Source organism: Candoia aspera, chromosome 3 (genome assembly GCF_035149785.1).
Source record: "Candoia aspera isolate rCanAsp1 chromosome 3, rCanAsp1.hap2, whole genome shotgun sequence".
Classification (NCBI taxonomy): domain Eukaryota; kingdom Metazoa; phylum Chordata; class Lepidosauria; order Squamata; family Boidae; genus Candoia; species Candoia aspera.
This window is the reverse complement of record NC_086155.1, coordinates 197,556,172-197,578,836: the sequence shown is the minus strand read 5'-3', so window position 1 is coordinate 197,578,836 and position 22,665 is coordinate 197,556,172. Positions and strand designations below refer to the sequence as shown.

Here is a 22,665-nt window from a genome sequence, read left to right as displayed (position 1 = left end):
CTTATGCAGTCCTTGGGATTCCCCTAGACCTAGTGATACTTCCCTTTGGTTCATGGATTATATTGCATTGCTATCAGAGGAGCCGCACTTGAAAAGTAAGCCCATTATTAGTGTAGAGTGTTCCTTTGTGCCTTTCATTGATAGCAGTCACAAACAACCCATTTCAGATTAAGGGTGCTAAATGTCATAATATGACTCTTAGCTTTTAAGAATGTTTTTGAGACGCTAGTGGAATATGCTAAGGGAATTTTCTGGTCCAGCTAGAAGACCCAAAAGTAGCTTTTTAAAGCCATCCTTAATCTTTCATGGTGATCTTTGCTTTTCTCCAGGTAATTCTTGATCTGAAAGGTTCCGATTATGGCTGGTCCTATCAGACACCACCTTCTTCTCCCAGTACCACCATGTCCAGAAAATCCAGTGTCTGCAGGTAAGTGAAAATGTGTGGCATGGTGCTTAAGATTTTGGATTTGGACCAGGAAGACCCAACGTAACATCTGTTCTCAATCATGGAACTCATTGTGTGTCAGTCACACTTTCAACCAACCTCAACTATATGGGCATTTCCCGTTGCTAGTCCCAGCTCCTGCCAACCTAGCAGTTGGAAAACATGCAAACGTGAGTAGATTAATAGGTACCGCTTCGGCGGGCAGGTAACGGCGTTCCGTTTAGTCATGCTGGCCACATGACCACAGAGGAAGTGTCTACAGACAAACGCCGGCTCTTCGGCTTTGAAACGGAGATGAGCACCACCCCCTAGAGTCGGACACGACTGGACTTAATGTCAAGGGAAACCTTTATCTTTACCCTTAAACCCCATGTATGCCTCCTTCAGCAACCAGAGGGGGGAAAAAACAGGATAAAAATAAAATAAAATAAAATAATCCTGTTTCTTAGGGACCCCTATTGCTTAAGCATGGGTTTCTTTTTAATGTGTAGTATTTGGATTTGAACCTTAAAAAGTTCAGCAAGTTTCAAGTGATCATTTTGGAACTGATCAAGCCATCATTTCTGCTTAGCTTTGTCAGTGCTATGTTGACTTTTCCATTGTTCATTTGTGGACACTGAATTTAGTCGGGCTTCCAACATTGCAATTTCTGCTTAGTATTTTGGAATCCTGAGGCATTTCCAAATTTGGCTGACCTTTTCATTGAAATTCTGTTGATTTGTCCTAAATATTTGATTGATTCAGAACATGTATGGCTGAGGATTCTAATGATTAACAGATTTTACCAAAAGCAGCTTGAAAAAATTAAAGGTATCTTTTAATCGAGTCAGTTTACCTGTTTAATTGCTGATTCAGAGTCTGCTATTCTTTGTGCTGCCCTCGTGACCTTGAACACTTAATGTGGGGGGGGGGGGAAAGAACAAGAATTAATCATGCAGGAGCTTTCGCTGCAGAGCAAATTAAAATGTCTGAATGCATCAGACTTCTCTCAAGCGGTTGGAATAAAGTTTTTTGCTGTTAGATGCAATAGCTATTAACTGTTCAGCACTGTTTTAATTTGTTAGCTGTGTGTGTGTGTGTGTGTGTGTGTGTGTTGGAATTCTCAGATGCCTTTTCTACCTCCTCCGAGAAACTGTTTTTCTATTGATTAAAACAGTTGACAGCATGCAGACCATATTCCTTGCTCCTTCCCAGGTGTATTGAAACCTTAATTTTCTCCTTTTCTCCAGCAAAAGGAAAACATCCTGCTGTGTCTTCCGTCTTTTCATTTCTTCCTAGCTCTGATGCTCTCACATTATTACTATCACTTTATTTTAAATGTTTGCCTTCTAAATCACATCACTTGGAGAGCTGCAGCATCTGTGGCATGATAGAGGAGTTCATTTGCATTTCCTTGCAAAGCTAGCTGTCTGTGCATGCATTTGTACGGTATCTATATCCAAGAGATCTATAGATATTTTTGTTGATGGCGGGAAGCACAGGCTTTTAAAAACGCAGTATCCTGAAACATCAAGGGAAAATGGCAGGCCGTAGGTCTCCTGGAAGTCTTATGGCCAAGTAGACAAGATGGCAGGAGACTGTGGTGTTGCAGTGGCCAAATAAGCCAACATAGTTCCTCTTCCTCCTTTCAGATGGGCCCTCCTAGAGGCTGCTGTTACACAGTACAATAAATCCAGGGCGATTCCCCCTTAGCTCCCGTTCACTTGTGTCCTCTAAGTATTGGAGTCCACAAGATTAAAGCAGAGGTGGAACTCAAAAGTTTTCAGTGTGGCCCCTGGAGCCCTTCAGACATCCCTGAATTTTTGTCAAGGAGTCAGTGTGTTGTCAGATTGTGGGGCCAACAGCCTTTTAGAGCATCATCTAGGCCTTCCTTGAGGCAGGTGTGAACTGGGCAGCCAGCAATTGCACTAGACAGTCATCCCATGCCATTGGTGGGCGGCTTACAATTTATACTCTAAATAGGGTTTGACTGTTCTGGTGATAAGCTGGAAGATAAGATGAAGGGGCAGCTTCAGAAAGCCAGTTGAGAATTCCAAGCAGGGGAATGAGAATCAAAGAAATTTGATCACCTACACAAACCTCAAAGAAACCCTGCTTGGAGCACCAGTTTGTAATAGTCCCTTTGCATCGTTCACCATTGATTTTGGGGGGGCTTGCCTAGGAGAACTACCCTATTGATTGTTCCGAATACTAATGTTTTCTGGAATGGCTGCCGGCTGGATGTTCCACCTGCCCATGAAATGTTTTGAACGAGACCCAAATAGGCATGCTGTATTGCAGTGTTTCTCAACCTTGGTACCTTTAAGCTGTGTGGACTTCAGCTGTGTGGAGTTGAACAACTTAAAGGTGCCAACGTGGAATAATGCTGCTGAATTGCATTACAGGTAGTCCTTACTTAACAACCATGGCTTGGACTTAGGATGGTGCTGGAAAAAAATGACTTACGACCTGTCCTCACACTTACGTTGCAGTGTTCCCACGGTCACGTGATCATGATTTGGGCACTTGGCATTGGTTCGCATTTATGACCATCGCAGCATCCTGTGGTCGTGTAATCGCCATTTTCAGCCTTCCCAGCCAGCTTCTGGCAAGCAAAATCAATAGATAACCACATGGTTGATTTAACGACCACGACCAAAAAAATAAAGGCTGTAAAATCAGGTCGCATTTGCTTAATGACTGCTTTGCTTAGCAACCAAAATCCCGGTCCCAACTGTGGTCATTAAGCAAGGGCTACCTGTAGCCAAAACAAAAGCCATCCCCCTTTCACCCACTAGCTATTTCCCTGGAAGAAATTCTGAGACGCCCCAGGCAATCAGCATAGGATTATTTTTCGATCTGGTGTGGACTAGAATTTGAGTATCACCCCCTGATTTGCCATTTTCTATCTGGTTACTAAGGATACTGCAGCAACCTATGGCTTAGGTTCTAAGTTCTGCCAGTTTCACCATTTTATGATTTGCGCATGCCTTGCTGGGGACCCATGGGACGTTAATTGTATTGTGCCGGTTTCTCCCTACCTACCCCTTTCTTTTTGTTTGTTTCGTTCCCCTCCCCCCCTTGCCCCCATTCTCCTCCTTTGTATCTCACAGCAGTCTGAACAGTGTAAACAGTAGTGATTCCCGGTCAAGTGGCTCGCATTCTCACTCACCCAGTTCACACTATCGCTACCGCAGCTCCAATCTGCCTCAGCAGGCACCAATGAGGCTCTCCAGTGTGTCCTCGCACGACTCTGGATTCATGTCCCAGGATGCTTTTCAGTCCAAGTCACCGTCCCCAATGCCGCCTGAAGCCCCCAACCAGGTATGTCTTGAACTAACATGGTAGGATGGTGATGTCTTAGCTGGTAATGCTGCGGGAGAAAGGAAATCTAGCTTTGGAGTCCCCAAGAGGTCATACAACATGGTTTTCATGTCCTCTAGCCAAAGTTAGTTGGTTATCTGTCTGCTGCATTCTGATTCTCTTTTCCCCATAGAGAATTGTATCTAGGTTTGGCCTAGAACAGTCTTCAACAACCTGATACCCTCCAAACTGCCGTTCCCATCATCTCCAAATGTCATGCCAACAGCTTAAGAGTTGTAGCTGAAATTAGCTTGTAGTTGATAGAGAGAAGCCTAGAAGATGGCTTGTATCTAATATGAAATCTGTCTCATCCAATCAAAATAGAGAGCCCTTTTATGTCTTTTAACATACAACATTTTTGTAATACTTTGAGGATTTAGGTAGGGGAATTGGGTGTGCAAGCAACTAGAAGGTGCTGGACTGAGAGTTGCTGTTAGTCAAGATTTCCTAGTGTGTTTTCTGCCATTCTTGACTGCAAAAACACACTCAAGCTTAGATTTTCCATCACACCTTCACACACCCAAATTCTTCTAAATTATCTTAAACCAAGCTCCCCAATTTAAAGAATTACCATTCAGTTGGTATATTGGCTGTGTCTGAAGCCGCCTTAAGTGCTGAAGGCAGGAATGGACAACCTGTGGTTCTTTACATGTGAATGAACTGCACTTCTCAGCAGTGCTAGCCTTCATGGACAAAGGTACATGGATTTCTTGCTCAGTATTATCTGGATAAACACAGGTTTCCCATTCCTCTGATAGAGGATATTGAGAAATATTTTTAACTCAATTCAGAAATGTGCAAACTGAAGCCATGAGTATCTGCAGGAGGAGGCTGACAAAAGCTATGTTCCACACCAAGCGCCATCTCTTTTGTATGTGTGTGATGCATGTACCAAAAGGGGAGGGGCTTGTGTCACTACGAGGGGACTCTGCTTTCGTCCTTCGACCCCCTGGAGATACTGCTTCTTGAGGGCCAACATTCGACTTCAAGGCTGGATGTAATCTCTGAAAGTCTTGAAAGTGGTCCTTGAAAATGGCTACCAAATTGCAGTTTTGATGTGACAGAATAGGAAAATTGTTAACTACACAGTGAGTAATTGTAATCATTGTTTATCGAGTCTAATTTAATTTCACTTAAAGGCAAAATTATATTAAACTAAATTTAGCTTTTGTCTATCGCCTATCTGGTTCTGGAAGCAGTTGTGTGTCATACTTTAATTGATAAACATAGTCCATACAAGTCACCTTTTAAAAAAAACTTAAAGAGATCATCCGCATGATTTCAGCATGCAGACAAAAGTGTTTTCCCCCTCCTTTAGTATTGCAATTGTGTTTGAAGTCCTGCTAGTTACAGGCAGTGACAACTAACTTGGTGGACAGATTTCCCCCAAAACTGTTCCTTGTGTGCAATTTGTGTTTGTAACCAGCTGACAAGCTCGTAACTTTGCAGTTTGTGCATCAAGGGCTGTGTGTGACAAAAAGTAGTCGTACAATGCCATATGCTGTATTTGAAAACAAAATGCTGTCTTTAACAGAAACGCTGTGGTGGAAACCAACTCCCACCCACCTCCCTTTATGATGCTTTTTATGTATTTTTAGTGTCTCGTTCTCTGTTGCTGAGGGACAAAAGAATGCATTCAGCAGTTCTCGCAGCTCTTCCAAAGAGCAGAATAGAAGGGCTTTTTCATGTTGCATTTCAAAATTATCCCGTAGTACTGGGCGAGTCTGAGGCGTTGACAGTAAGACAGTAAGTAGGCAGTAAGAGAAAGGGTTGTTGACTCAAAGAGAAATAAGCATTCCTGTCAGTTAGTGTATTTGTATGAAATGCTAGAAGTTGTACAGGTGATGAGGACCAGGTGAGAGCTTTCTTCCCATGCCCTTCCATAGCTGAAGCCATAGTCTGTACATGTGAGTAGTACTTACCTTTGTCCCGTTCTCTTCTCTTTCCTTCCTTCTCAACACCTAGTTGTCTTTGGTTGGTCTCAGAAAAGCTAAGCAGGTTCAGACTTAGTACTTGGATGAGAGTCCATCAGGGAGTCCAAATGTTAAAGGTTAGTTTGGAAAGTAAAAAAAAAATCCAAGAAGAAGACAATTGGCAACCTCCTTCTATATAGTTATTAAGAAAACAGTATGGAGGTTGCATGTGGTCACCAGGAGTTGAGCTGAACTTGAAGAAATTTTTTCTTAGAGATTACTTGATCAGGTGTTAGTGGATCCTACAAAGACATCTAGTCTGTGCTATAGAGTAACTTGGCGTACTCCTGAGCAGACTTTAAGAAGTGCTCTGGGTGAAATAGTAAGGTGTTTCAGAAATGGAAATGTAGATTGGAGGCTTCATCTTGTAGGACGTGGGTGCTTCACCTCCCAACCTCCTTCAAGAATAGTCACCAAACTGTATTATATAATACAACAAGGAGGGCATTATTAAATACATGGCATGTAAACTTATTAATAGCATTTTATTAATTTTGTTTCAGTGATATTTAAATTAAATCAAATTGATGTAGTTTTAGTCTTGACCCTGCCTGCTTCCTTGTCATGGTTCTGCCCAGCATGGATCTTCAAAGCTAAAGGCAGCTCTCAGCCTGAACAGAGCTGTGTTCTCCTGCTGTACAATCTCAGCACTTGCAAGGCAGACAATCCTGAATTGTGCCCTTGGAATAAATGATGCCAACAGTGTATTTGAAGCTGCCTACAAACTCTGCAATTACATCACCTTTTGCTGAGGAGTTGCTTGTACCTTGTTCTTTAGGTGTATCTAGCTGGGTCCAGAAAAGGAGGCATGCTGATGAGGAAAAAGCAGGGAATCTCACCTTTGCGGGGTGGGGAGACTGATCATTTGAAGTGGGCATCCTCCTTAGTCCTCCAGCAGAAGGGCAGTGTTGCTGTCCGCAGTGTCAAGATGCTCATGTTCTTGTACATTATGGTTATGATTTGGGGAAATTATATGGCACCCTCCCCAACATGTTGCCTTCCAGTTGTATCAAGACTGCAGGTCCAAAATCTGCAGCCAGGATATCCACCTTGTCCTCCAGCCCCTTTGGAGGGCACCAGGTTGAGGAAGCCGCATTAGATTGATAGGCTATGCTGCGAAGAATCTGCCCTGTAGAACCCATTGCTTTCGTCCCTCTGCACTCTTGAAAAACTTTCAGTCGTGTTTAATGCTTAGATTTTTTTTCCTTAACCCCTAACACTCTGCTTTTCTCCTCTTCTTTCCTGTGTATGTATTTGTCCTTTGCTTTTTTGTTTTTAATTCGTTTCACTGGCTTGTCTTTCTTCCTCTTCTTTCTTCTCCGTTTGTGGTGCCGTTTTGTTGTTTTAAACCCCAGCAGAATTCGTCCAGCTCAGCCTCTTCTGAAGCCTCTGAAACCTGCCAGTCAGTGAGTGAGTGCAGCTCTCCCACCTCTGTCAGTTCAGGCTCCACCATGGCGGCTTGGGCCTCCACAGAAAAGGTGAAAAAGGCTTAATCTTGAAGACTTCTGCTTTGGTTTTTCCAGGCTCTGTAGCATTCAGAGAAGAAAGTTTATTACACAAGCGCAAACAACAACAAGCTATAGATGAGAATAGAAACTTTCTGGGCTCCCTGGAAGTGAATGGACTCATGAATGAAACCATGGTAGAAACCTGCCTTGATGTTGGCATTTAAGCTTTGCCAAAGAAGTTGCCCCCAATTCAGACATAGTTAAGTAGTTTTGCAGATGCCCCCAGTAGTGCCAGCCCTGTCCTGAAAGGAACACAGTAAGGCTTGGTAGGCAGAAATTGCATTGGAAGGACCGTTCTCCAGGGCATTTGACAAGGCTTCTGTAGCATGTGGTGATCGTGATAAGAACAGCTTTCTCTCAACAGACCCACTTTGAGCAATAGAACAACGATAAGCAAATACACTTTTTTCTAAAGAGGGAGACCAAATCTGGAGACAGTAGACTTTCAGGAATTTCATCATCTCACAATCTAAATTTCATTGTCCACTTTCCAAATTCACCTGGAAAATCCAGATCCTTTTGGCAGGTGTGGATGTGCCCAGCATCCTAGAGGTCAGAGTGAGGGAGGGGACGGATGGGATCCATTCTCATCAAAAATAGGAGCAATTTCCTCTTCCATTCCTCCCATGTTTTGTTTTGTCCTGTTTTGTTTTTTGTCCGCAAAAGTGTCATTTTCTGAAGCTGAGCTGCTGCGTGAAATGAAACGTGGGTATCCTGAACTGTAAGGCCCAAGAAGAACTGGGCTAAATGAAGCTCCTGGGGAGGTTCTCGCTTACAAAGGAGCAGGGCCTTTTATTGCTAGGTTTCTCCTCGCACCGACCTATGGAGGGCTTGTGCCTCTGTGGCACAGCTGGGTCAAAGAATTCAGCTCCCGAAAATGATTGGTTTGTTCTTGTTCTGGTGTTCTTTTTCAGAACACGGTTGCCTGGTTGAGCGTCGTCAACAAAGCATGAGCAAGCACTGGGTAGAGGTGTTGACCGGCCAAAGTGACCAGAACCATCGGGCGGGGGGTTCCCCTTCCTTTCTCCCCAGCAATGCATGTTTGTTTCACTTTATACTTCCCCATATTTTGGCCTATTTATATTAATTGCTCTCCCTTTTTCTCCCCTTTTCTTTTTTTTATTTTTCTTTTTGTTTGTTTCCAGTTGTCTAATGGGTATTATCACTGTAGTTTACCAAGTGGCTCATCTTTAGCCCCAGTTGGTGCAGGTTCTTTCCCTTATATTCCGTCTGTCTCTCACGCATGGACCCGAGCATCCTCTTCCACCCTCCTTCCAGACTACGTTCATTATTACTCCATTGGGCCAGGCATGTTACCATCATCTCAGATTCCTAGCTGGAAGGTTTGTGTTTCTTTTCGTTCCTGTCAAAGTCTCTCCTTGTCATCCCCTCACCCCACCCCCTGCAAGAAATTGCTTCTCAACTCTCATTTAATTCTTGATGGATCTTTTCCCTTTCTTCAGCTCTCACCTCCCATTCTGAATTCTTGATCTGGTGGAATTCTTCTCCCCCATCCTGTTTTCCCAGTAAATGAATATTTAAAAAAAAAAAAAAAATGTGCTATTGTTTGGATGAACGTGCTTCCAGCTTTGTAATCTATGCAACACTTTGAATCTTGAGGTTGTGTATAAGGTAGCAGTTGGTACTTGCAGAGATAGCTTTCTGATGTGATCTAACAGAATGCCAGTGTGGATGATAGATACTATAAAAATACAATCTGTGTTATTTTCTTCCAGGAATGATCCCACTAGTAAATCCTTTATAAACCTTGCTAAAACTTGTTCATGATTTCATTCCTGGAGATTTTTGTCAGGCAACTGCTGTGGCTGCAGCGTTTTTTTATGGCCATCTCTCACTCTCCGTGGGATCACATTCAGGACATCTTCTTGCTAGTACCAAATGTCATGAGAAACTGGTCTCTGTACATTACCTTTGCAGTACAGTTGGTATCTAGGGGAGACTTTAAGCTTTGAGAAAGCATGTGAAAAGCAACATTCTTGGGAGTAGGAAAAACAAAGGGAAACTTCTGTGGAGACTCTGGAGCAAAATTTCCTAGGAATATTGGGACTCTAACTTCCAGTGCTGGCCAAGTTGCTTAGGAATTCTGGGGGATGTTGTCCCAACTAAAGGACTGCAAACTGTTTCACGGTCAACACATCCTGAGCCTGGAATGGGCTATTCTGACTCCAAAATAGGTTGGAGTAGCTTCTTTTGAGGTCAGACCACTTGGTGAAGTCAAAATGGTGTATTTCAGGGCTGAGATGTTTTGACCTAATGTTTCACACACTTCTAATTTCAACACACCTGGGGGGAACCAGGTTTGGGAAGACAGCCCCATAGAGAACATATGCTTTGGGTGTAATACCCATCTCTGCCTGACCTAGGAATCTGGACCTGGTTGTGATCCCAAAGCAATTGCATATTGTGTTAGTTATGAAAGATGCATGCATAGATGTTTTTTTCTCTCTGAAATATGCAGGAACAGACCCCTAGAAACTGACATTTGTTCTGTTTATTTTAAAGGGGAAAACAGGTTTTGCATCAAGGTGCTCCTCTCAAAAAAGCTAAGTTTTACATGTGGGTATTTGCCTGTAGGTTCAAACCTGCCCTGGAAGTGGTCATCACATTCACAAGTTGGGTGAAACTCATTGCATTTTTGAACTTAAAATGCCTCCACCTAAGTAGTGGATCTGTAAATATTCACTGGCAATCTCATCTCATTTCGTGTCAGAAGTGCAGGAGATAGAAATGGGGAGAGTATTAATTAAAATTTAGAAAGTTAAAAACATTTAATAAAAATATAACATTTACATAACTCTAGCCCAGTGTCCCCGGGCCACATTGGTGGCAGAGGTGCTTCCAATCAATAAGCCACTCTGTGTGCATGTCGGTCCCAAAGGGTAGCTGTTTGAATATTGCCGCATTCGCAGCAAACATCCTTGCCCTCAGGGAGAAACCCCATTTTTCCATATAATCTTTAGTTCTGGCCAAACCAGTGCACAATCCGTTTAAACATCTCCAAACCATCCACTGGCAATTAAAACGTTTTTTTAAAAACTTCCCACATACCATTTATGTATACACTGTTTAATTCGTCTTCGACCAATACAAATTTCAGGATAGTTTTAATTTTGATTCATAGACTCTGAGCTTTGCTAATCAATGTCCAGGCCAGCATAGACATTTGGCCCAAGAATGGGCAATTGCTTGTCAGCATTTCCTCCCTTGCTTTCTCCTTAGTATATTAAGGAGATACTTGTCAATTACAGACTTGTATTAATAGGACAGAGATTCCTCTGTTGCAGAGATCTCCAACACATTCCACATTTCAGCAGTGCAAAATATTTAGTTTCTAACACTGTCTGATAAGGCAAAGTATTCTGTTTGAGATAAGGTGGGAAAATATATGCTCCAATTTTGGAGTTGATTCCAGCCAAACAACCATAGTTTACATGGCAGCAGCCATTAATCAGGTTTTTTTTTTAATGTTGACATTGCTAATATGCCCCAGGAAAATGTTGGAGAAGAATTACTGACTTAGATTCCCAAGCAAAGGAGACATGTGGAAATACAGAAGCATTCTGTAGTTTGCAAACTACTATTGGTCATTTTCTGTTATGTTCACACAAAGAACAGAATATTTAACATCTACCCTCCTCACCACCCTCGCAAGAGATCGGAGTCACTCAGATGTTTTATGCTCCAGATCCATTTCATGTAACTCTCAAACCTCCAACCCCTCAAAACCTTGGAGCTAAATGTGAAGGCAACATTTCCTGCGCAGGTGCTGTTTCTGCTGTTTTACACCTGGGTCCATGGTCACTTGCAGCAATGCTCACTGTCAAAGTGTGGTTCTTCCTTTTCTGGTCTCAACAATAGAAGAGTGGTAGCCGCCTCATTAGAAAGGTGTGCAGGCACAAATCAGCATGTCCATTGTAGTGCCTGATCCCTGAGTTCTTTGCCTTGGCAACAGTTTACAGGTAGTCCTCGCTTAACGACCACAATTGGGACTGGAATTTCAGTTGCTAAGTGAATCTGACCCGATTTTATGACCATTTTGCAGCAGCTGTTAAGCAAATCACCGTGGTCATTAAATGAATCACATGGTCATTAAACGAACCACACGGTCATAAAAGTGAATCACACCGTTCCACGTTTATTTTGCTTGCTGGAAGGTGGAAAATGGCAATCACCTGACCACGGGACGCTGCGACAGTCAAAAATGCAAACTGGTTGCCAAGCACTTGAATGGCGATCATGTGACCGCCCTTAAGCAAGGACTACCTGTACTGGCTAGCTACAGATGAGACCTTCTGAGCAAGCCATTCTGCTGCAAGTTTTTGTCCTTGGGTAAGGGACATAACAGAACCAAATGAGGGATTGTTGCAGAGCCCAAGAGCAGCTTGTCTAGACTCAGACACAGAGTAGATAGTAAGCTGTGCAGTTCTTTGGATCTGATCTCCAAAAGGTGCTTCGTAATGCACAGAAGCGCGCATGTCATATCCTCAGCAGCCGCACAATCCCAAGACGCCCAGTTGCTTTAGGGGGTTGCAAGCAAGTACCGTATTTGCACTTTCCAAAGCACCTTTTGGTACAATTGGATACCAAGTGCCATATGGGCTTACTTGGTAGTATCCCATTCTGTCATTGGTCTTTGACATTGCAAGTGTAGGGTTGTTGTTCCTCCTTCAGTCCTGGCCGAGATTTATGACATGCAAGTCTGTCAGTTTTACTAAATAGCAACCCAAAGGAACCTTAGATTTGTGCCAGCAGGGCCTTGATGCCCACAGCACCACCTCATCAGCTCCCGTTGATCTCCGACATATACTCACACACTTCAAATGGGCCACATCCCATAAACAAATTCTGCCGAATCTCACCTAAAATCACACAACATTTTGGCCTTTTGTAGTGATTAAAAAAAACAAGGATATTGCATTTGGGGCACCTGTGCCTTTGAGCGGAACGCCTGTTGCTTGAAAGGTTTGCTAGTTCCTGAATTACACATACAGACTTAAAGTGTAACATTCCCTGTTCTTGAGTGGAAAGTTCTCTTTGCTCGTTGGAGTTAGAGATCAGTGGCTAGATTAAGATCTCAGAAGGGTTGAGCTTAAATTGTATCTCCCGGAGATAGAAAACAGAATTCTGGAGCAGTTTGAGAGAGTCCAGGGGCCAGTTCTCCAGGACAGCACAGATGAAATTGTAGAAGGAATGAGACGTGTCCCCATGAAATCCAGGCTATTCGCTCTATGTTTGAAGGCAGGACGTTTTGGGGTGACAGTTTAGAACTACAGCCGTGACAATAGAGCAAGCAAGTTCTTTCTCTGTTCATCGCCGTACTGAAAAAAAGGGATTCTCTGTCATGCAGAATGCCAGTCCTGTTGCTTGGCCTGATAAATAAAAGTCAAGAATGCTAGGGCTTCCACAAATAGCTGTGGCCGAGAACCATACACAACTGCATCACAATGGGCTGTGTCACACTTAATGATCCTTAGTTCTCCATCAGGACTTGCTGATGGCCTGCATCCTTCAAGCATAAAGAGTTTCATTGCTTTAATCCCGAGATGCTTAAACCAAGAGCTTCCCATTATATCTGAAACGGGGTGTTTATATTTCTAGCCTAGATCAAACCATGGTTTAAGAGCCAGTTATTATTATTTAAGAGATAATACTGTGCTACATTAAATAGTGGTTCCTATTTTAAACATACTGGGAAACCATGCCAGAAGATGAAGGGAATAGAGGAAACTTGTCTGAGATAAGTCTTTGGCCCCCTAAGTGTATTCAAGTTCAAATGTTGAACTCTATCTTGCATTCACCCGATCTTGCGTGGCCAATGGTGATAGATGATGGTGTTGCAGTCCAAGCTGGGATCATCAGAGCTGGCCCATTGCAGAACTGGCCCATTGCACTGCTGTTGCTCTAGTACAGTCAAGATACAAAGTGTAACCACTGAGAAATTTGCAGATATATTCATTGCACCCACATTTAAACTGGTCACTAGGTTTCAGAAAAGATGGTGGGGGGGGAGATTATCTGAATTATATCGGGCTGTTTCTGTTAGAAGGTTATGGGTTTGCAGCTTGTGTATTACACAGGGATAGAGAGAACCTGTATGAGCTTTGACTAACAGACCATTTTTTCTAGGATTGGGCTAAGCCTGGTCCTTACGACCAGCCCATGGTAAACACTTTGCAACGCCGCAAGGAAAAACGAGAAGCTGACCCTCCAGTGGGGGCTCAAAGTGGGCCGCCCCTCCCCACAGAAGACCCTCAGAGGCCCCGGAGCATGACTGTATCAGCTGCCTCAAAGGTGAAACTCTTGCTTAATTCAAGAACTGATGTGTCGCTACCAAAAAGGTTCAAAGTACACATTTGGCTTTTGCTTTTAGCTTGATGTGATATGCAAACCAGGGCACAGCAAACCATGGTTAATTATGACAGCTTAGCACAATGTGTGTGCCACCTAGGGTTCACATCACCACTAATCCATAACGTGGCTGGTTTGGTTTTGGGCCTAAGATCTTTTGAGAAGCCAGCAGTTTGATAAGCCGGAGTTGGTTGGTTGTCTGGTTGCATAGATCCAGACAATTCTTCTTTTTTCTCCTTAAATAAATAACACGGTGAGGAAATAAAAAGTTTAGTTCACACATTACGCTAAGTCTGCTTAACTATGCTTTAGGGAATAAAACCTAATTGTTTGGATTATACAACATGCTACCCTGAATCACCATAATGTGTGAACCCATTCAAGGAAGGCTTTTGTGTAACTCACATGTTTTGTCCCTTATCAGTTCTGTTGCTACGTAAAAGTGAGTCATTTGAAAAGCAGATCAGGTTATGTGGAAATAATATTTTGCCCTTTGGACAACAGTAGATGAATGGTATCAAAGGGGCTTATCTGGACTGCAGAAATCTGGGTGATCTCTGGATGGCAGGGAAACTTCTAACCTTTTGCTACCCTCCAGTGGATGCCCTGATTTTTGCAGCCTAGGTATGGTGGCTTTAGGCTTACTGATGTCTTGTATATATGTTCATTTGTTAAGAGCATTCTGTGCCACCCTGCCTTTTAAATTTTATGGAAAATTGGATGACAGAATCTGCAAAAGATATATATGCATCATTTATCCCTTTATCCATTCTAGTTACAGTTGAATCATAAAAACTTAGCATGGACCTGCTGAATTGATGGGACTTCAGTTATTCCCACCCAAGCCCCATTGAGGTCAATTCACACACCATTTTAAACCATAATGTAGTTTGTTTAGTTTTGGCTCAGTGGAATAGGTGGATTCAAGTCACTTTAACTTGTAAACCATGTTATGGCTTGTTTTCTGCAAACCAGGACACTATGGTTTGTTCTGCAAACCAAGGTTAAACCAAACCATGGCTTAGCCTATTATGTGAACCCAGTTACGGTGCCTACCACAATCAGGTATCCCTTAAATATGGTGACAGAATGATTTTATGACAGCCGAGACTAGCTGAAACAGCTGGGGATGATGGAGAGTGTATTCCCAACACAGATGGAGGAGGCGGGCTGGAGCCTGGTTGTCCTTAAATCCAACCTGTTAGTGTTGTGAATCAACATCCAGTTTGAAAAGAGGCATCGTAGCAAGGGACCCGGGCTTTGCAAGAGGACGGTGCTCTTGTCTTAATCATGTCCTAATCTAACGAGAGGCCTCCCTTGTGTTGGTAGCAAGGAGAGGAGATGGAGGCGTGTGAAGAGCTGGCCCTTGCTCTAACTCGGGGGCTGCAACTGGACATTCAGAGGAGCAGCAGGGATTCCTTGCAATGTTCCAGTGGCTACAGCACCCAGACAACCACCCCTTGCTGTTCTGAGGATACTATTCCTTCTCAAGGTAAGGAGCAGAAGCCTTCATGTCTCGAGTTATTTTTGCAGTGCTTCTTGGATTTTGCTAGACCAGCTCCCTCGCTTCTCAAGCTGCATAGAGATTGCTACACACTTCCTCAATTATGTGAAGTGTCCCCTGGACAGAGGATACAAAGAGAAAAGTGAAGTGTTGGCCATCCATAGAAAATACTTAAGAGTCAAGAACCACTTGTGTCAGCCCTTTGAGGTCTGCAGGAAGACCAGAACTATATTTAGTTGAGATAAGCTCTTGGAACAGAATCTTGCTAGTCTGTATTTTCCCTTCTCTTCCTCTTAACACCCCAGGGAGGGGCCAGTCTGAGTCTTCCTTGTTTCCCAGGCTCAGAGCATGCTTTTGCACATCACGTTGCTGTAATGTTTCTGAATAGCTTCTCCAAGGTCATTTCCAGGGCCTCCTAAAACTTGAAAGAATTGTGCAATTGTCATGTTGAGGTTTAAAGCCCTTCCTAGCTCTCCATGTTAGGGCAGAAGACGAGGGCATGGGAGGCAGTTGTCTCCGGCAGTGTTGATGGGTGATGGGAAGCCGGGAAGACAGTGGGGGCAGCCTGCCCGCTGTTCCTTCTCTTAGAGGACAGAGCTGTGGGACACCTTCACCTTGCCCTGCAACCTCGAATTGGTCTACAGCCTTCTGGTGAAGTGGACAGTGCTGTCATTCTATAGGTAATGAGGGAGAATTACTTTCTCTCTACTGAGAATGAAGCTTCTCAAGGCTCCCCCTTCTTGAAAATGGATTGATGTTAATGGTTGTATTATTCCTTATTTTAAAGCATTTTCCCGCTTTGGCTGAAAAGGGATTATTCAAGATTAGGGCAGACCATCCATTTCTTTTCATTTATATAAATAATTGAATATTATCACACCTTGACTCTAATATAGATGGAAAAGTGAGAAAGAGAAAGGAAATAATTGAAATTTCAGAGTTCTTATAATTAGCAACTTGAACTGAAACTGCTCAGGAAGGAGAAATACCAGAGAGAGAAGCTGTTCCCCATGCAGTCTTCCAAGCCCAGACAGCCCCCTTTTCCCCATCTCTGCTGCTGCTGTTGGGTGGAAAGATCACTCAAATGTGACCGAGTGAAACATCTTTCTGGTCCTCTCAGTTCAGCCCAACCCAAGTGGCCTAAGAATATGAGCTTTTTTGTTCTCCAGCACTTGTCATCAAAGAAATTATCAAAAGTGGAGAAGAGCAAGCAAGGAAGCCCAACGTTTAGGGCAGGGCTCTCAGTCACAAGGTCTGGAACTCAAGGCCAGTCAAAAACCCAGTGCAAAGTGTAGATTGAAGGGACATTTTATCATGCTTGGTGGGCATGTAAAAAAAATAGACAGTTTTGGATTCAAATACATACACTGATTCAGAGGATTTTAAAGATTAATATACAATTGATACCAGAGGTCTTTCTTTTCGGTATTTATGGACAAACAGTTGGGGAAAAAGTCATGGAACTTTGTTTTTGTACATGATAACTGCAGCAAGATTATTGTATGCACAAAGGTGGAAAGATTCAGCATTCCTCCCACAGTGGAGGAATGGTTGGTGATCGAACTTCCTGAGATGGCCAAATTGACTTCTTTGATCAGAGAAAAGATAGTATCTACATCTATTGCTGTCTGGAAACCCCTTATGGACTTTTTGCATAAAACAGAAAAAAAATGAACTTATGGTTTTGATGATTAGACAGAATAAATTATAGAAAGAAGGGAGTCATGTTGTAACTTTGGAGTAAAAGGTAAATTTATAATTGTACTTATAACTGCTATAAAGATCAAAAGCCACTTTTTTGTATCTTTTTTTTTTCTTTTCTATTTTTCTTTTACTTTTTTTCTTGGACTTTTAGCTTTCTCTTTGATTTCTTTTTCTTTTCTCCTTCTTACTTTATATTAGTTTGTATTAGTTTTTCTTCCATTTTAAAACTTTTAATAAAATTATATACAAAAAAACAAAAGAGAAAGTATAGATTGAATACGCTTTCTTCTGCCCTCGCTTAATAACAATAGTGACAGTTCAGACTTAACAACGGTGCTGAAAAACACATTTGTGACCGGTCCTCGCACGACCGTCGCATCACCAGAGTCACGTGATAGCAGTTTGGGTGCTTGGCAACCGATTTGCATTTATGACCATTGCAGTGTCACGTGGTTACCTGATCACCATTTTCTACCTTGGCTGGCTTCTGGCAAGCAAAATCATGGAGAACCGCATGGTTCATTTAACAACCATGTGGTTCATTAACACCCACGGTGATTTGCTTAATGACCACTGCAAAAAAGGTCATAAAATTGGGTTGGATTTGCTTAATGATGACTTCACTTAGCAACCAAAATACCAGTCCCATTGTGGTCGTTAAGTGAGGACTACCTGTACATTCAATGGGGATTTGGTCACCCTTGCCAAGTTAGCCCCTAGGATTTGCTGTTTGTTAAGGTTCTGACTCCCCTTTTTCTCCTCTCCAGTTTCAGATTATGACTACTTTTCTGTGAGTGGCGACCAAGACTCAGAGCAGCAAGAATTTGACAAGTCTTCAACTATTCCGAGGAACAGCGACATCAGCCAGTCCTACCGTCGAATGTTCCATGCAAAGCGTCCTGCTTCCACTGCAGGCCTCCCGACCACCCTCGGTCCTGTGATCGTTACACCGGGGGTGGCCACCATCCGGCGGACCCCTTCTACCAAGCCGGCGGTCAGGCGCGGGACCATAGGAGCGGGGCCAATTCCCATTAAGACCCCCGTGATTCCTGTTAAGACTCCATCTGTGCCAGACATGCCAGGAGGGCTTCCAAGTTTCCCAGGCGGGGCAGAAGAAAGCTCCGAGCAGAGTCCCGAGGCTGGAAGTGGCAGCAACCCCATGGTGTGCACATCCTCCTCATGGAGCGGGCAAGCGCCTGCCAGCCTTCCTCCCACCAGCCAGAAGCTGAGCAACGCAGAGGATCAGAGACCGGCGGCTGCCGAAAGTGAGGGAGAGGAGAACGAACGGGAAGGGCTGAGCATTGCTGCTCCCCCGTGCCAGCCCGTGCCTCATTTGGGCGGGCAGAACCTGGCGGAGGCCCCGCAGGGCGAAGACATGCTGAACGCTATCCGCAGGGGCGTTAAGCTGAGGAAGACCACCACGAACGATCGCTCGGCCCCCCGCATTTCCTAGATGCTGAATCAGTGCCCGGGTTGAGGGAAGAGAGACGGATCTAGCTGACAGAATCAACCTAGTGTCTTGGTCCGTTCACCGTACAATCAAGATTTTCTGGGAAGTGCTGGGAGAGACAGCTGGCAATGGTCTCCAAAATGGAGGGAAGGGTTAGAATTGGCCAACTGAAACTCTTAAAGGAACATCTTCCTGACTATTACATTTTTTTGTAAGGGTGGCTGATTATTTTTTTTCCCCTGCACATTTTTAAAACTCTTGAGTTCCTCTTTTAATTTTTTTCCCCAAAGGTGCCAAAATCCCATTTAACTTTTTAATAACTCTTTGCAAAATGTATTCATTCGCAAAAGGACGGTTATAAAAAATGTCAAGTAGTTAAGTGTCAGCAAGAGTGGGGATCCGGCAGTAATGCATTCTCCCTCTTGAAAGTTTTTGTAGAGCACCTTGTCTGTAATAGTGGGGGTCCCAAATCAGTGTTCGTTTTCTTGTACAAAGTTCACGGCAAGAACACAACTCCACTGAAGCACAGTGAACTATTCTCCTGTTGCAAAGGCAGGGAACAGAAGCTGATTGAAGCAATATATAATGGGAGAGAGAGAGAATGACTATAATTGGTTAATCTTTAGGGATTAGGAAGGGAGGGGCTTAATTTGTTGCACAAATGTTGCCTAGCAGGTAGTTTCATGGTAAACGCATCCAAATAAGCCATAATGAATTACAGTGTTCATTTGAGTAAGGTGTTTTAAAGACTTTCGGTACTGCCTGCTAGGAATTTTTCCTATGTTGGGCCCCATGAAATCTGATTGGAGCCATGGTAAGATTTCTTGCCTCTGTAAACCGCGTGGTAATGCTTTAATTTCTGGTCATCGTGAAACCTCTTTTATCAGTTTGTACCATCTTGCAACAGGCTTAAACTTTGCATTCCTCTCTTCACTTTGTGTTCCTTAAAAGAAATACGCAGAACACGACATAAAGTAGATGATGTGAAGGCGGAAGGGTGTATACGTTGTTTAAAAAAAAAAAAGAGCAAAAAAAAAATAATAATAATAATAAAGAAAAACCAGGGAGTTCTTAGTTACAACTTTATACCTTTTACTGGCTGCGCCCAGCAGGCTGGGTAGCCAAATAAACAGGAAAAGCCCCCAGTACTTTTGACAAAAGAACTCATAGATGGATGGGCAACCAACTGGGAACTCCAGTAAAACTGCAAATGTTACTGTTAAGGGGACTGTTTTTTCTGAAATGGCAGTTTGGGTTGGTTTTTCCTAAATACAAGATTTGGGGATAGGGGAGGGATGGGGACATTATTTGGGTTTTATTTATTGCAGTGGGAGGGGACATTCACAACTAGTTTCCTTTTTTATTATTTTTTTCCCTGCAATTATTTGGGGGGAGCACTGTTGATAAATTTATAAATAAGATTTTCTTTTCTTAACATGAACATTGCTGTGATGTTTCCATTTCACGGGGTCAGTAGAAACGTGCATAACTCAGGCACCACTGGTGTTTTAAGTTCTGTGGTTTTTTTAAAAGCATTCTGCAGTCTAACTGGATACCGTCTGCCTTATTTCTACATGGGCAATGCTAGCAGAGTTCTTGATTACGGAGGGGTGCGTTTGTGGCTGCAGCGATGCACCACTCGTTGTGGAAGGAGCTGGGTTGTGAGTGCGCACAATCTACTCTGCCATGGACACTCGGAGATTCGTATGGGCTGCCATCTTGCCTACATAACTTCTTATGCTTTAAATACATAACTGCATTGGATGTGAGATGTATTGTAAACCTGTTATAGTCACTGTGTTCTATATACATTTACACAGCTGTGGTTGCTTAACACTTTTTCATTATGGCGTCAGAAGCGAAAAGAAAAAGGCATGATCCAAAACAATAAGCTTTCCTTCCTACAAAAAAATAAATAATAAAAAAAATAGTGCCTGTCAAACTAGCCCACTTGTCCTGAAAAAAGAGCGGATGCTTGTCTGCAAATGATGCTCCAAGATTTCATTTTTCTTACCTACCTGTAATGGGGAAGAAAAATGGACAAAAAGGGTGCAGGCTGACAAGGTGATTTTTCTAAGCTTGATTTTTTTTTTTATGTGTTTCTGTTAAGGGCTCAGCATGCCCTTGGGTAATCCCCATTGCTTTCAGTGAGGCTCATACAGGAGATATTCCTGAAAAATCACATCTAAAACACATTTAGAAAACTTTTTGGATGCAGCTGTATTTGAAAGCACAGCCTCGTTTCTTTAAACACCAGAATTAAATCTGTTAAATAATAATAAAAATTAAACTTTAAAAAATTGCCAAAATTCAATGTTAACAGATGGCAAACCACTTGAAATAGTTCTGTTTTTGTTTTGTTTTGTTTTGGGGGGTTCCTTTGTGTTCCTTGCCTATTGTAACAGCAGCGTCACAATGTAAAATGTTTCTAATGGTAAGTTCTTGTGGTTTAGTTGCTAGTTTGTACCGAGAGTTGACCTCTCCCCCATGCAGTGTTTTTGTTCCAAACTGCTAAAAATAAAAATAGCTGTTAACTGTGCTTCCCTTCTACCTTGTAATGAATGCTTCGAGCCTATATTACAAATAAAGACCTGCTGATGATCCTGCTCTTGAGTTGTTTGCGTCCTTTCTGTCATCCAAGAAATCGACTGGGGTTTATTTTTTTTGTCCCCCCCTTTACGTAGCAATGCGACAAGGCAATCTTCCCCAAGCTGTGACCTCCAATTGTTATGTGGTTTCTGGAAGTTGTCACCCTACAATTTTGGAGGGTGCTGGGTTGGGAAAGGAGAGAGATTGAATTATTAACCTCAGAGCTGCCACATAGAAAACCAATCCTGCTAGTCCCACAGCATTTTAGGCAGCAGCGAAGAGCGTCTTTGTGTATAGGATCACACACTTCCTATCCCTCAACTTGCTAGTTTTCCTGATAAGGTGACTGAGGAAGCAAATGAAACTTGCCCCAGAGTTGTACCACTGGTTTTTCTGAATTTGCCCCTATCTCCAGAAAAGGTTTTGGTCTGTCTTCTAGAATTTTGAGCTCACAGTACCAACTGTAAATGGCTGTGTAAGCCAGTGTTTCTCAACCCTGGTAACTTTAAGATATGTGGACTTCAACTCCCAGAATTCCCCAGCCAGCATGGGAGTTGGAGCCCACATCTTAACGTTGTCAAGGTTGAGAAACACTGGCTTACACAGCCAGGTTATTGAAGAAAATTATCTTGCAATGAACCGGTCATCAGAAAGGTTCACAGACTAAGTTGTATCAGCTTCACTTCCAGTATGAGGTTCTTGTGCTTTAATAAGTGTGAAAAACATCAAGGCAACTTCCCACAAGTAAGGCACACACCATTTGCCCATGCTTCACCAAAGCATCTTCTATAAAGCTCATGATTGTTCATGATTAATAAAGCCAAGCTCCTGGAACATCCTGCCACCTTTGAGCTCTTTGTTAAGGAGCAATGGTGATCTGACTGGTACTCAAGGGCCCATCCAGCCCCTCAAAAAGCCTGGCAACTTTTAATCAGGATGATCCGGAGCTGATCACATATGCTACAGAAAGACAGTATGTTTTTCAGCCGGCAAATGATTAATCCTAACTCATTTAAACGCTTTCTAGAAGCATTTTAGCAACTCAACTGCTATTTCCAAAGCTCTCTGACCAACCCATTACTATTGCATTATGACCTGATTAACAGCAGCTTGCGTTGAAAGGCCGCAGCTTTCTATTTTGCTAGAAGGCAGATGAAGACGACAAAATCTGGCCACAGCGCAGCTACTTTTAGAGTATGACGTGCTCCTACTTGGAATAAGAACTGCAAAACTAACAATTGTGATCAGTGCTCCAGTGTGATTCCAGCTTCCCCAAGATCAGTTCTGTGCACTCCTGCTTCTGTGGGAACAGGGTAAGCGCACACGTGTGCTCGCTCGCTCTCGTACACACACACACCCCTGTATAAACCCAGTGGTGGCAAGATTACATAATGGATTCCCTTTTATTAACTACATTCCCTTTGCTAACATCATGGAGCATCCTGTGACTGCCTTAAGAGATACTGCAAGTCTTGCTTCTCACGGTACAATCGTTGAGAAGGCTTAAGATCGGTGTTTCTCAACTGCCATGCTGGCTGGGGAATTCTGGGAGTCGAAGTCCACCCATCTTCAAGCTGCCAAGGTTGAGAACACTGCTTAAGATAACCTACAGCAGCCTTTCTCAACCTTTTGACCCTGGAGGAACCCTTGAAATATTTTTCAGGCCTCGGGGAACCCCTGCACATTCAGGCTCAAATACAGGCCAGAAGGTACAAAATCATCATATTCGTTTCATGGGTGGGCCTGGAGCACTAACAGTGTTCTTAAACTAAAAATAAAGA

At 43.0% G+C, this 22,665-nt stretch overlaps 1 protein-coding gene across 18 annotated transcripts in view; it reads left to right on the top strand.

The window, feature by feature from the left end:
• MTSS1 (MTSS I-BAR domain containing 1) overlaps positions 1–20,901 on the top strand; it is a 134,074-nt gene extending 113,173 nt beyond the window's left edge. For 3 of the 18 annotated variants that reach the window (XM_063299657.1, XM_063299660.1, XM_063299671.1), the window contains 7 exons: positions 330–427; positions 3,538–3,748; positions 7,116–7,238; positions 8,414–8,611; positions 13,416–13,580; positions 14,967–15,129; positions 17,613–20,901. In XM_063299657.1, coding sequence (XP_063155727.1) covers positions 330–427; positions 3,538–3,748; positions 7,116–7,238; positions 8,414–8,611; positions 13,416–13,580; positions 14,967–15,129; positions 17,613–18,298 — 1,644 coding nt within the window. In that variant the 3' untranslated portion in view covers positions 18,299–20,901. The remainder of the gene's footprint in view (positions 1–329; positions 428–3,537; positions 3,749–7,115; positions 7,239–8,413; positions 8,612–13,415; positions 13,581–14,966; positions 15,130–17,612) is intronic. The other 15 variants (XM_063299658.1, XM_063299661.1, XM_063299670.1 and 12 more) reach the window with 10 other exon arrangements.
• The last annotated feature ends 1,764 nt before the right edge of the window (positions 20,902–22,665 follow it).